We start from the raw sequence: 12,474 nt of genomic DNA, 5'->3' as shown, positions 1-12,474 counted from the left end.
TGAAGGACTTATATAATCTTTAAAATTTGATTTAGCAAACAAGAGCAGACTGGCAGCCAGGAGCATGCTGTCTGACTGAGCAGTCAAGGTCCCTCTTCAGGAAACCGGGTAGATTATGATGGATTTGCTGTACTTTCTACAGGCTGAGTCCCTCCCTGCCAAAGTGCCCCTGTCAACTTGTGCTGCATTTGGAGAACCGAAGGCACATTGTTTCTGAATAACTGATGTCTTTGGACTTTCAGCCCTGCACAAACCATCTACACTGTGGCAGTTGACCTGATCTTATTTGCCCGAGGGGAAAATGGTTCTTCAGCCAAACTGGGCTTTCTATCCTCCCAAGATAGATCCCTGGTCATGCAGCAACTGAGCAGTTCCATGCTTTCCAACAGGTTTGCACTGATGTAGCTTCGGACTACAGCCCAGACTGTATCTCTCCCTCCTTTCCCCTGTTCACTTTCCAGATTGTGCTCCTTGCTGTATGTGAGTGTGGTGTTACTCCTCCAATCACTTGGTGTTTCTTCTGTGGGGGGGTGCGTTGTGAGTCCGTTTCTTTGAATATACCAGTCAGCAGCAGTGTGGATGCCCTGGGGGTTTTGACCCCTGTCCAGGTTGACAGCATATCTTTAAAAGGTTTAAAACAAATCACAAAATACAGCACACAACTTTTAGGTGTTTAAAAGCGGTATGTTTGAAAAGGGGATTCTTCTCCAGTGCCTAAAAGGCTTGCAAGGAGAGGACCTACTGCATTTATTATACTGTACAGAGGCACCGGTCATGCAAGGAGCTTTGTGTTACGGGTGAGGCTGTGAGGTCTGTACCATTGCTGGGGTTTCGTGTGGGCAATAATAAAAGCTGGAATTTGAGTTATTGTAGCAGTTGTTCTCTGTGCATGCACCATGGCTTGAGCCACTGCAAACCCAAGCTTGTATCTTACACTATTTTATCTGTGTTTCCTAATGATGTGCTTCTTCCTGGTCATCCATTATCCAGGACTTCCCTCCATGTCAAGTTTAATTTCAAAGATGTTGGAAAAATACCTAGAAGTTTGCAAAATATCTAGAAATTCCCATGCTGGGTCCATTCTTGACGGCACCAGTGAGGCACAGTGCCTGGGTGGGGAGGAAAGACCCATGGCAAGACTCATGGAGGGAATCGTAGGCAGTACTTGTCCATTCTGTTTCCAGTTTTGGTTTGCACAGGTAACCCTTTGCCTGGTGAATGAAAGTGGGTGGGCAGGGATACGCAGGCTGCAAAAGCATTGAAACACAGCCTCCTCACTTCCCTTGGCACAGAGCAAACATGGTTATCTGCAGCTAGCTGGCAGGTGACTTTGAAGAGCAACTGAGTAGGCAGGTAGTAATGTGTGCTGATTTTAGGGAAAGCATTCTCCTGGGCCAGTTAGCCACTGTTTAGCTGTCTTTTCGAGCCACAGCACAGTTCATTTTGCATCTAAAAATGCTTGTGTAGAAGAGGACAAGGAACAAAATAAGGTGTAACATTGGCATGAATGCTGCATTTCAGTTGGGAAAAATGTAAAGGGTTTTTCTGCCTGTACAAAAATATAAGTGAGATGGGAATAACGGGAGCTGCAAGTCTTGCAGGTCATGTTCACAAAGCACAGGAGGGAGAACATTAGGGAGAGCCTCCAAACAGGCCTGCAGAAATGAGCAGAAGTTCCCAGTTACTTTTAGCTGTCTGAGAAGGTCACCAGAGGAGACTTCTCTGTTACCAGGTGTACACAAAGAGACATGCTCAGGCTTTGCTATCATCTGGCAGTGCTGCAGTTTCTCTGGTATCCCTTCATTATTTTAATGAAAAAAGTTCCACTTAGCTGATTAATAATTTAAAAAATATATTTACCAAATTGAAATTGTATTGAGATGTGATCCCTTGTTTGAAAAAGTGACCTCTAGCAGGTAACAGCTGGCAAGATAGGAACCATGGATATCGGTAGAGGAATATAAATGTACATTTAATCTCTATTAATTTAGCTGAGCAGTAACCTCAAAACATTCTTAGCCCAGCCTGTGCCCAGCAACCATGACATTTTGAGTTGTTTGAGCTCTTATGTTACTGATCTTCTCCAGCAACTCAAATAAACTTCATTTTTAAAAGTAAGACAATAGTGGAAAGAAGGAGAGACTGTCCAGTTCTGTATTAATAATAGTGAGGATCCTGGGTGAGGGCTATGTGTTGGGGTCCATCTGTGAAGTGCTGACTTTCTTACAGACCCCTGGGGTCCGAGTTACCTGCACCTATTGAAGTCAGCTAGAGCTTCACATTTGACTTTGATCTATTTCAGCTACAGTCCTTGAGGATCTTTACAGTAGGGGGTAATAATTTCCCACCTCAGAAATGGACTACTGAGGGGTCCAGTGTACTAGCAGTGGGACTGTGTGAAAACTGGTTTGTGCCATCTTTCTCAATGTGATCATCGCTTTAAGATTGTGCAGGCATTTGACTAACTATATCTCATCTGGTTGTGGTAAAAAAAAATAATATTGTTATTGCAGTAGTTAAGTAATGAAATGCCTGGGTAACAGGTAAATGGGCATTGACTGCAGCTTAAATCTGTAAGTGTGTGAAATACAGAACATTATAAGCAAAATAAAAGTTAAAAAAATAATTTTTAACAACAAGTGTTCCTGTGAACAACCTCCTATAGTAAAAGATGATTTAGAGCTGATACGAGAGGTCGACAGGCATATATGTATGAGCATTCCCACTGGAACCTTAATTTTTTGTCAGGGCCCTGAGGGCACCCATGGGCCTTAATAGCACTGCCCAGCCTGCCCTGGGACCCCCCACCCATCCCCTGCCCATGACCCAGGAGCCCCATTTCAGCTGAGCCTGGGTTTGTCAGTTTAGTGCCCAATGCCTGGGGTTGGGGCTTCCCCAGCTGTTTGGCCCCCCCAGCCCCAGCAGTGCCCTGATGTTCGTCAAGCAGTGACCAAGCCCCATGCCATTAATTCCAGACATACCTTATAGCCATGCTTACATACCATCAGAAGCTTACTACTCAGATTGTTGAATTTTGACACCAAAAAAGAAAGCCTCAGTCCAAGAAGTTTACCGTAAACAATTTCAGTATTTTTTAGCTGAGTTATGTTACAATTCCTTGTTCTTCTTTGTTACTAAAAGAATGGTTACTCTTTAAATTTACTTTTTTTTTCCCCTTCTTTTCCCTGCTATTCACTTAAATGAATGAAGCATCTCCTGCATCATGTTTCGTTGTCTTTTTTATGGTGATAAAAGAAATGCAGATCTGAGAAACAACCGCAAGGCCTCCTGAAAAGTCCTAGTGCGGAACTCCCGAGAAGTTCAGGGCTTGCAGTCTTGTGTGAGATGACACCTTGCCTGAAAAGTAGCTGTACAACATGGGCAGCAAGCAGCTTCTGGCAGAAAAAGATAAACATGATAGGTTTTGTATTTTTATGTTTGACCTGAAATATTGTAGGATTCATGGCTTTGGCCCCAGAGGTCCATGCCTTGTGCTGCAGATTTCTAAATAGTTCTGATGAAAATGGCAAGTGTTTGTCTTGAACAGAATCATGATTTAGATCTAGGAAAATAGACAATATGACAAAAAAGCAAAACTCTCAGCATTTAAGGAAGGTTATGACTTAAACCTTGCAGGTCCCTTAAGCTTCTAAGCCTCTCTTAAGCCTTTGATCAACTGGTGACTGTCAGTATAGCACAGCAAAGGGTGAACTTCTTTGGTTTTTCCTTGTATTGAAAACTAAAGTTTCTGGCCTTCATTTTGATGCGTCTCAAATTCAGCTGAAAAGGAGATATTTGATAGATTTGAGAAACATGCATAAATGATATAAAACGTTACGAAGTTTCATCAGGTGGAGAGGGTGTGTCTGAGTTGGTGCTTGATTGCTGCTCTGCTGTTCTAGATGAATTTTGTGTTTTAAGATTTTATTTAATTTTAATTTCCCAGGTATGAAGACACAATCACCATCTTTTGGGCTACATTTGCATTTTGTCAGAGATTCAAGCTTCAGATCCCATTGCCATTGTTTAAAAAGCCATTTTAACTTATTTTAGCTGTGTATTGCAGGCATACTCCTTCCCCTGGGTTTAAAGGCAGATTTTTTGCAGGCAGAACGAGGAATGAGGCAGCTCAAAAGCAGGTGCTGCTTTGAGAAACGCGTTTTGGAGCGCACGAGATGAGAGGGAGACGGGTTTAGCTGCGCTTACAAATGTTTCATTTGCCTGTGCAAACGCGGTCTTGCTTTGGGAGTGCTGAAGAGCGGGGTTTTGCTCTCTGTTTGCAGGCGAGCAGCAAGCATGAGCTTGGCAACGCGCGACTGTGAGCGCCAGGCCCCCGTGATCTGAACGGCGTCTTCAGCTGACTTCCCGGTGGTGAGGCACGGTCGGTCCCCTACCATGGAGGACTGCCTTCACACCTCCTCCGAAAACCTCTCCAAGCTGGTCAGCTGGGCCCACAGCCATGGGACCATCTGCAGCCTCATCCCCAACCTCAAGCACCTGCTCTCCGAGGGGGCCCACGGCAACCTGACGGCCATGTGGGGCTGTAGCGCCGGCCATGCCTACCACTGGCCTCTGGCCGCCACTTGCCGGGCCGGCTCCCAGGAGCGCGTCTGCTTCCAAGACAGCCGCAGCTTCAACTCGGACAGCCCCAGCATGCTGGGGGTGCCCTCAGAGGCGCAGGCCAGCCCCCTGGAGCGCTACCCAGGCCGGCCAGGGAAGGCCAAGCTGGACTGCACCCGCACGCGCGACTCCTGCGACTTCTCCTACTGCAGCGAGCCGTCGGAGCTGGGCGAGCCCGTGGAGGAGTACGAGGATGAGGCCACCCTCTTCGACATGGTCTGCGAGTCCTCCGTCACCGACGAGGACAGCGACTTCGAGCCGCACCCCCACCGGGCCCCCGCCGGCCCCCGCAAGCGGCCGGCCGCCAGCCTGCCCACCCCAGCCCAGGCCCAGCCCGCCGACGAGGGCGGCGGCGAGGTCCTCCTCAAGAAGATCAAGCAGGAGCTCCCTGAGGACTACTACATCGTGGCCAACGCCGAGCTGACGGCCGGCGCCGATGGGCCGGCCCTGGCCCTGACGCAGATGTCCAAGCCCAAGCCGCAGGCCCAGGCCGGGCCCTCCTGCCTGGGCCCCGCTAGGGCCCTGACCCAGCCCGCCGCGGGCCCCGATCCCGACCCGCAGCGTCTCTCTGCCTCCCCCCCCGGCCTGCCCCGGCTGGCCACGCAGAGGCCCCCCCGGGGCCCCCTGGCCTCCCCGGCACGGGGGGCAGGCGGTGGCCCCGCGGCCGCCCTCCAGGTGCCAGCCACCAGCTCCAATGCCACCGTCACCGCCGGCAAACCCATCAGCATCCCCCTCTCAGCCCTGCAGCTGCCCGGTCAGGAAGAGCTGCCGGCCACTGAGGAGACCCTCCCGCCCGCCCCGCAGCTGGCCCCGGGCAGCGAGGCGGCCGGCTCGCCCTCGGTGAGTGCCGAGCCTGAGGTCAGCTCCAGCCAGCAGCAGCCCCCCGCCGCCCCCGCCACCACCCCCGAGGCGGCAGCACAGTCGATGCCAGGTAGGACACTGGGCGGGAGTTGAGGGACAGTGACGTTTTGGGGGTGGCCCCCCCCCCCCCCCCCCCCCCCCGGCACGGGTTCGGTGAGCGGGCAGCCAGGGAGGAGGTGCTGCATTGTAGGAGGGTGCCCCGGTCCCACCAGCTTGTAAGTCGGTGGGTAGAGAAGGTGCCCCCGATCAGAAGAGGATGTGGAGGACCTCAACTGGGTGAAGGCTAGGAGTACTCCCTGCAAGAAAGTGTTCCGCTGCTATAGGGAAAGCGCGCTTTTCGGACAGGTTTGTAGGTGCAGTTGTGTCATGGGAGAGGGCGTGCAGCTGCCTCGCTGGGGTCACGGGGCGGGGAGGACATGAAACCGGGCCACGCACTCTTTTGATGAGCCAGAAAGAAGCGGTCTCAGCCAGGGGAGCCTAGAGTTGGGGGTTGGGTGCTGCCTTCACCCTGGCAGAAGAGTAATGTTTGACATGGAGAGGCAAAGGAGGGCACAGAGAGTTCCTGGAGGGAGGTTTGACCTTCTATAAATCTTTATTAAATGGCTTACCTGACCCGTAAATCAGAGCAGGCTGCAGAGATGAGAACAACCACAACCTTAACCATGAAATTGATAACACTTAAACTTTAATCCAAGAGAAAAAAACGGGGTTTTTTCCCCTCTTCTTAGTGGAAGTTCTCATATCCCGTGTCCTTCATATTTTTCATCTCCTGCTGCTGCCAAAGTACTGAGAATTGGCACAAACAGATGAACATTATCGGATAAGGAGCATGTTAAAACAGTGCACTTTCTCTGAATTATTATCCCATGTGCAGAATAACTTAGTGTTGGCCGTAGGTCTTCTAGAGGGGGAGGAAATCTGTTTCTTGAGCAGACTCACCAGCTGCCTGTGGACCTGACTGCAGACAGTGCTGGCTTTGCTCTTCCAGCTGGTGCACAGTGCCATCCTGGGGGGAAGTGAGGGCAGGAGCCAGTTCTCCGCTTGCTCCCTTGGTGGTTCAGCCTAGGAGTGTCTGGTCAGATAGAGCAGAGCCAGGCAGTGGAGGGGGAAAAAATTGCCTATATGCAGTCCATGTGGCAGCTACTGTAAGCGCTAAAAACAATGACTTTTAACGGCATGGATGATACTTCAACCTGGACACCCTGCAACCTGATTGAATGCTAGCAAATCTAATAATTCGCAAGAGCCTGCAGATCTTGTTGCCAAATAAAACAGTGGGCAAAGTTAAATACCCAGTTTTGCTAAGTAAACCCCACTAAGCATTAGAAATTAGAAAGGATGATAACTGTGTTGGTTACAGCAAAGCAAATTCTTTTTTGGGACGTATTTCTGCGTGGCTGCGTCTTTGAGATGTTACTTTGCAGTAGTCCTGTCATGTAGCATCCCTCATGGAAATTCCCTTACAAAATTCCAACTGGTTTAGAACTGACTCTGCTCAGCTAAATACGAGAGATATGGGATGCCTGATGTCAATCCGAATTGTGTGGTAAACCTACTTATTCCACATTCCTCAGTTTATAAAGTGTATCACTGTTTTATATACTATAGCTAGTTTCTACCAACCTGCCTCTGCAACTGGCTTGGTCTCAAACTTGAAAAAGCTGGGACAATGGAGTACAAACCTAGGCAGAATGTGTCTATGTAGGTGTGTGTTATCTGGGAGAGAGATTTACTTTCAGCAGCTTCATTAGAAAACCCAAACCCTTTCTGACTGCTTTTGCCAGGTCCTCAGAAGCCAAACTAGTTCAGCAGTTGTCACTGTGTAGGCTTGAACCTTGCAAGAATGGATGCAGTGCCACATTTTCACATTTATATAGTTTCCAGAGCAGGATTGGTTTACCCACTGCATAAATCAACCCTCAAAACCTTCTAGCGCTTCTTGCGTTGACAGCAGTGTTACCTCAGTGTGCTGTCCAAACTCCAGTTCAGTCTGTTATGTTCTCACTACTTAAATTTCTTGTGTTGTTCTCAAAAAAGTGTTACGTAGTTCCTCTCCTCAGCCTGGTATAGTGTTGTTGTAATACTCAGAGGTAGCTGCATTTTAACTAGGGTAAAATGACTGACATATGACTAAAACTTGATATGTCAGTGAAGTAGTGAAATCTCTGATTTCCATAGAGCCTGCTCCTTTGAGAAAGAAGCGCTGGCATTAATAAATCTTCAAGTTGCAGAAAAGTGGGCAATGTTGGCAAGTGGATTTACTACAGATGTGTAGTTCTGCACAGTAGATTCTTGCAGATAAAATGTGGAGGCCTGATTAAAGACTAGAGTATGGTGATTGCTCATGTACAGAGATGTCGTTAGGCTGTCTCTTAACAAAGAGCAATTTACTGGAAGTGGTGCATGATATATAAAATTAGTGTAATATTGAACTACAAGAGGATGTTTATCTATCCTATGTAAAAATGTTTCTGTCCTAAACAGACAGAAACAAGGATGAGTGTAATTCTTATGTGAAAAAAAGCAGGAAATAATTACACCAAGGAGCCTAGACCTTTTGTTAGTTTATAGACTCGGTGGATGCTTGCCAAACAAACAAAGGTACTTTTGAAAGTAAGCGGAGAATTTAAATTCTTGTCCCCTACAAAGTGTTGCTTAATTTTAAAATAATATCTGAAGCCTTGCTCCTGGTCCCATTAGAACTGGTCATATGTTTATGAGGCCTTTGCAGGTCTAAGGCCTTTTATGGTAAGTTAGGATTAAAGGGTGTGATCCAACCAGGAAGAAATATTACTTTGAGTTTTAGCTTAAGTCACATACCCTTGCATTTGTTATCAGACACAGCTGATAGTTTCCATGCATGGTAATCTCGTAGGTCATGAGAGTTTGAGTGAGATTCTCCATGAAATCAAAAATCTTGATGATAGGTGTTAGCTTAGGCCAGTTTAAGCCACATTATACTTTTGAACTAGCTTCGCTTTCAAACATTTCTCTTTTTTCTCTTCTACTCTATTCAATTAAACCATGGCAACTGAATGTGTAAGCAGGGACTTTACAAAGGTCTTTTCATGTCTTAAAAGTGAAGTGGCATCCCAGTGAAGATTCAGAGGTTAGACACTGATTTCTGTTGGGTTCAGGTCTCCATCTAAGCACTGCAGAATATGCTGAATTATTTTTGTTAAACTTCAGCCCTAATAAGTAGACATTCATTTGTCAATTTTCAGATTGTTCTTTACCACTTTATTGGCAAAGCCTTCAAAAATATATGTAGGTACTATTTAGTCCTTTCTTGTGTGTGGAAAATTCAGAGGACCTACATCTGATATGAGAGAGATTTTTGCAGTGGCAGAGAGCAGGGAATTTCTGCAATTTCTACTTCCCACGCAGCCTCTTTTGTCTTTTCCTTTTGCTAATACTTGGTCTTTTTTTTATGTCCAAGAACGAGCAAGGATAAGGTAGGTCACATCAGTGAAGATGGAAGGTAAGACACATGATGCTTTAGGTTGCAATACATGCAGCCTATAGAAATTAGTGACATTTGGATGTCTGAAACCATGAATGAAAAAGATTTGGTATTATTGGAGAAGGATATCGAGGAAAACTATGGCTCAGAGGAGGATAGCTGATTGTGTAGGAAGGCAAGTTTTGATTCTCAGAGAGGTAGGACTTACTTTGTAAGCAGAATTGCTGAAGTATTTATAAAGAATACATATTTTCCATGTGAAGACTGGGGGTAAAGATGTGCTTTGGATTAACAATATAGTGCAGGAAGACATCTCTGGTCCAATACAGGTGCAAAGAGTTCCATAAGGAGACCCTAAAAAGATGTCAAATTCATATGTACAAAATGTGCAGAACTCAAAGAATAGTGAGTAGAGATGCAGATTAAAAAATCCTGTAAATGAAGTGACTAGGGTTGTTGCTTCTGTCAGAAATGTGGCGAATCATACTCTGTAGGTACCGTCACAGTGCCATCATGCATATCCATCGTTGAACTTGCCAGGCTGCTGGGTGGTGCTCTACATGTACAGAAGTTTGCAGAGTTTGGAAGGGAAACAGGTTGTCCACAGCACCAGTGCTTTCTTAGCATGCTGCACACTATCCCTCTGCTGTGGGTATTGAACGGTATTGGCAGTTGAATGTGTGCCATGATGAATGGTCCCCTGGTCTGTGCTGAGGGCAGTACTTAGCCTTGCTAACTCTGAGCCCCTCCCTGTTCTTTTCTTTTCTGTCAGGATCCCAGATCAGTGCCTGGTGATCAGCTTTGCCTGGTGACTTGGGCAAAGATCTAGTTCTCGTCCTGTACTGTCATCATGGGAAGGTGCAAGCAGGGATTGCAGCCTTTCAGGACTGGCACCTAACGTGGGTTGACTCCTGCTCTGCTCTCAGTGTGGACATCCCTGTTGGTTCCAGGTGTTCATATAATGTCTCTATCTGAACATGACCATTATAAAATGCAGTACATCTGCAGGTTGTCTGATGTTGATGTAGAGCTTTTAGGTGGAATATTTTAAAGTATTATTCTGCAGTCAAAAGAACTAGGACCTCCACCTTCCCCCGCCCTCTGCAATTGTGTGGGTTTAAATGAAGTGGGAGCTGAGGTCCTCGTGTGATCATAAGACTCTTGGATTAGGAGCTGTTAGGTGAGCATCAAAATGTTACAAGACTTAGAGAAGAAGGAAGGCCCCCAACCTCATGAATTTCCAGTTTTGACTAGGTTTAGCTTAAACTCCTAAATCACTGTAATTTGTCAGCTAGCACATTCCAAAGAAAGGCAAACAAGAAAAAATCATGCCTTTTTTGAGGTATATAAGCCATACATATAGAAAGGCCAGATTAATCCCTGCTGTAATTCTTCCAAGTCCAGTGGAACTGTGCCAAGAATGAATGTGTAGCACAAGGCAAATAATCATGTCAAAAGAAAGTTACAAAACTTTATTTAAGCTCTCCCAAGAACACTCAGATAATTGCTGATCGGTCCCTGTATTTGTAATTTACATACAAAGATTGATGACTTTTGGCTAAAAGGACTGCTGAAGCCTGCCTCCAGGGACATATGCTGCTGAATGTGTTCAAGTGAACAAGTAAACATATGTAGGGGTGAGAAAGTCTCTTCCTCTTTGTGTTGGCCTGAAGAGTTCAGAGTCTACTGGTGACTCTTTAGGTCCCATAATTGATATCTGTTCTTGCTCTAGTAGCTGAACTAAAAATAGTAAGTGCTGAGATATATAATTACAAAAAGCATAGTACTTTTTTTTTTTTTTTTTTTTTTTAAGTTGCAAGGGCCTGGCTAAAATTAGATCATTATAGTTTTAATTATCAGAAGAAGGAAGCTAGTGAGTTGATTAACCACCTCCTGCACTGCCACTGCCTTCTGATCTTGCAGCATAGATTTGCCAGCTCATTCCCACCCTTAATTATCTGTGTCCAAATGCTGTTAAATTAGAAACTAATGTTTTGGAGGCTTTATTCTAGAAGTTCTGCTAATGAGGCTGATATTGCTTATCTTTACAATTTTGTAAGGGAGTTCTGTTTAAAAGCAGGACAGTATCATAAGAAGGACAAATTCAGCCTTGGCAAAGTAGTCATCTATTTGCTTTTGTCATCTGGGTACACAGCATGACAATCAAATTTAAAAAAAATGAAACCATAGTACTAATAATTCTAATACAAGAGTATGTTTTATGAAGCTGTTCCTACAAGAAGCATTTACCAAGCTATTAATTCTTGCAGGAGAACACTGAAATGAAGACACATCAAGTATTAACATCTTTAGATTTTTCACTATACTTAAGAAATATATTTATCAAAATTTCAGGATTCCACATGTATTTTTTTTATTAGAAATGCCTTGCAGACACAGAAGGCTCATGCCAGCCTCTTTGCAACCTTGAAGACAAGCAGTGGACTTGTGTAGAGGGCAGTCATCTTGCTGTCCAAAATACTAAGTATTTATCAAAGCAGCTATGCACATAAGACATTAGGCTGCTGCTTTTCTTGATGTCAGGATATCAGATCTTGTTTCCCCTGTTCACCATGGACCTTCTAGTGGGACTACCTGCAGCACACAGAGACAGCTCCTGGCAGCAGCATTATTGGATATATATATATATATACACATTTTGGAGGAAACTGTTCATGAGTATTCACGCTGAAAGTAGGTTGGTGTGGGAGACATTTGGGTATGGGCTTTGAGTTGTATTCCTGCAATAAAAGCTGCATAGGCCTATTGATCCTCTGTTACAGGTGAGGAATGATAGTTTCCATGCAGTCTGTGGAAGTTGCTTGCCTGTAGCTAGGAGGGAGTTGAATCCATACCCTCAGAAAGATCTACTACAGCCAGGCCCCAGCAGTTTTTAAGGATTTAGTCTGTAAAGCATGCCAAGTTCAGCTGCCAAACAGTCGGGAATATTCCCTGGGGTTCTGAGTAAAGGAACTGCATCACTGACAATTATTGACATTTCATTTAAATATATATTTTTAGTTCAAGTTCCATAGCACAAAGAGTATTACGTAAGATGGTGTCATATTGGAAGAGAAACTGCCCACTTCAATGAATGGTTATGTTCTGGAGCATCACTGCTCATTTCAGACTTAGAAATGAACCCTCTGCCCCATTACCCCAACATGAAGGGCAGAAAAACAAAAAATAGGAAGCACAAGTGAGAAGCAGAAAACAATCATTTTTGCAAGACCAACATGATCTGTGGTGCTATGCTTTCCCTTTCACTAAAGGCGTCTTAAACAGACTACTGTTCTGTGCACAGTGCTGTGTTTTGTGATACTGATATATAAAGGAAGAAAATAAGGCCTCTGGTGGTTCCAGCTCTCCTGAAAACATATGGAAACAACAAAGGAAACTGCACAAGCCTGTACTGAACATCACTTTATTTTTAGGAAATAGAAGATTATTTAACATGGTGGTTTTGATCATAGATCTGTTTTCTTTTTGTGGTCTTTGCAGTTGCTCTGTTTAATTTTGGAGCTATTTTC

At 45.3% G+C, this 12,474-nt stretch overlaps 1 protein-coding gene across 2 annotated transcripts in view; it reads left to right on the top strand.

Moving 5' to 3' along the window:
- KIAA1958 (KIAA1958 ortholog) overlaps nt 1-12,474 on the top strand; it is a 77,612-nt gene that overhangs the window by 27,718 nt on the left and 37,420 nt on the right. For both annotated transcript variants that reach the window (XM_049796139.1, XM_049796138.1), the window contains exon 2: nt 4,284-5,551. In XM_049796139.1, the coding sequence (XP_049652096.1) occupies nt 4,396-5,551 (1,156 nt within the window). In that variant the 5' untranslated portion in view covers nt 4,284-4,395. The remainder of the gene's footprint in view (nt 1-4,283; nt 5,552-12,474) is intronic.

The sequence above is a fragment of the Accipiter gentilis genome, chromosome Z (genome assembly GCF_929443795.1).
Source record: "Accipiter gentilis chromosome Z, bAccGen1.1, whole genome shotgun sequence".
In the NCBI taxonomy this organism is placed as follows: domain Eukaryota; kingdom Metazoa; phylum Chordata; class Aves; order Accipitriformes; family Accipitridae; genus Astur; species Astur gentilis.
This window is presented reverse-complemented; position numbering and strand designations above follow the sequence as displayed.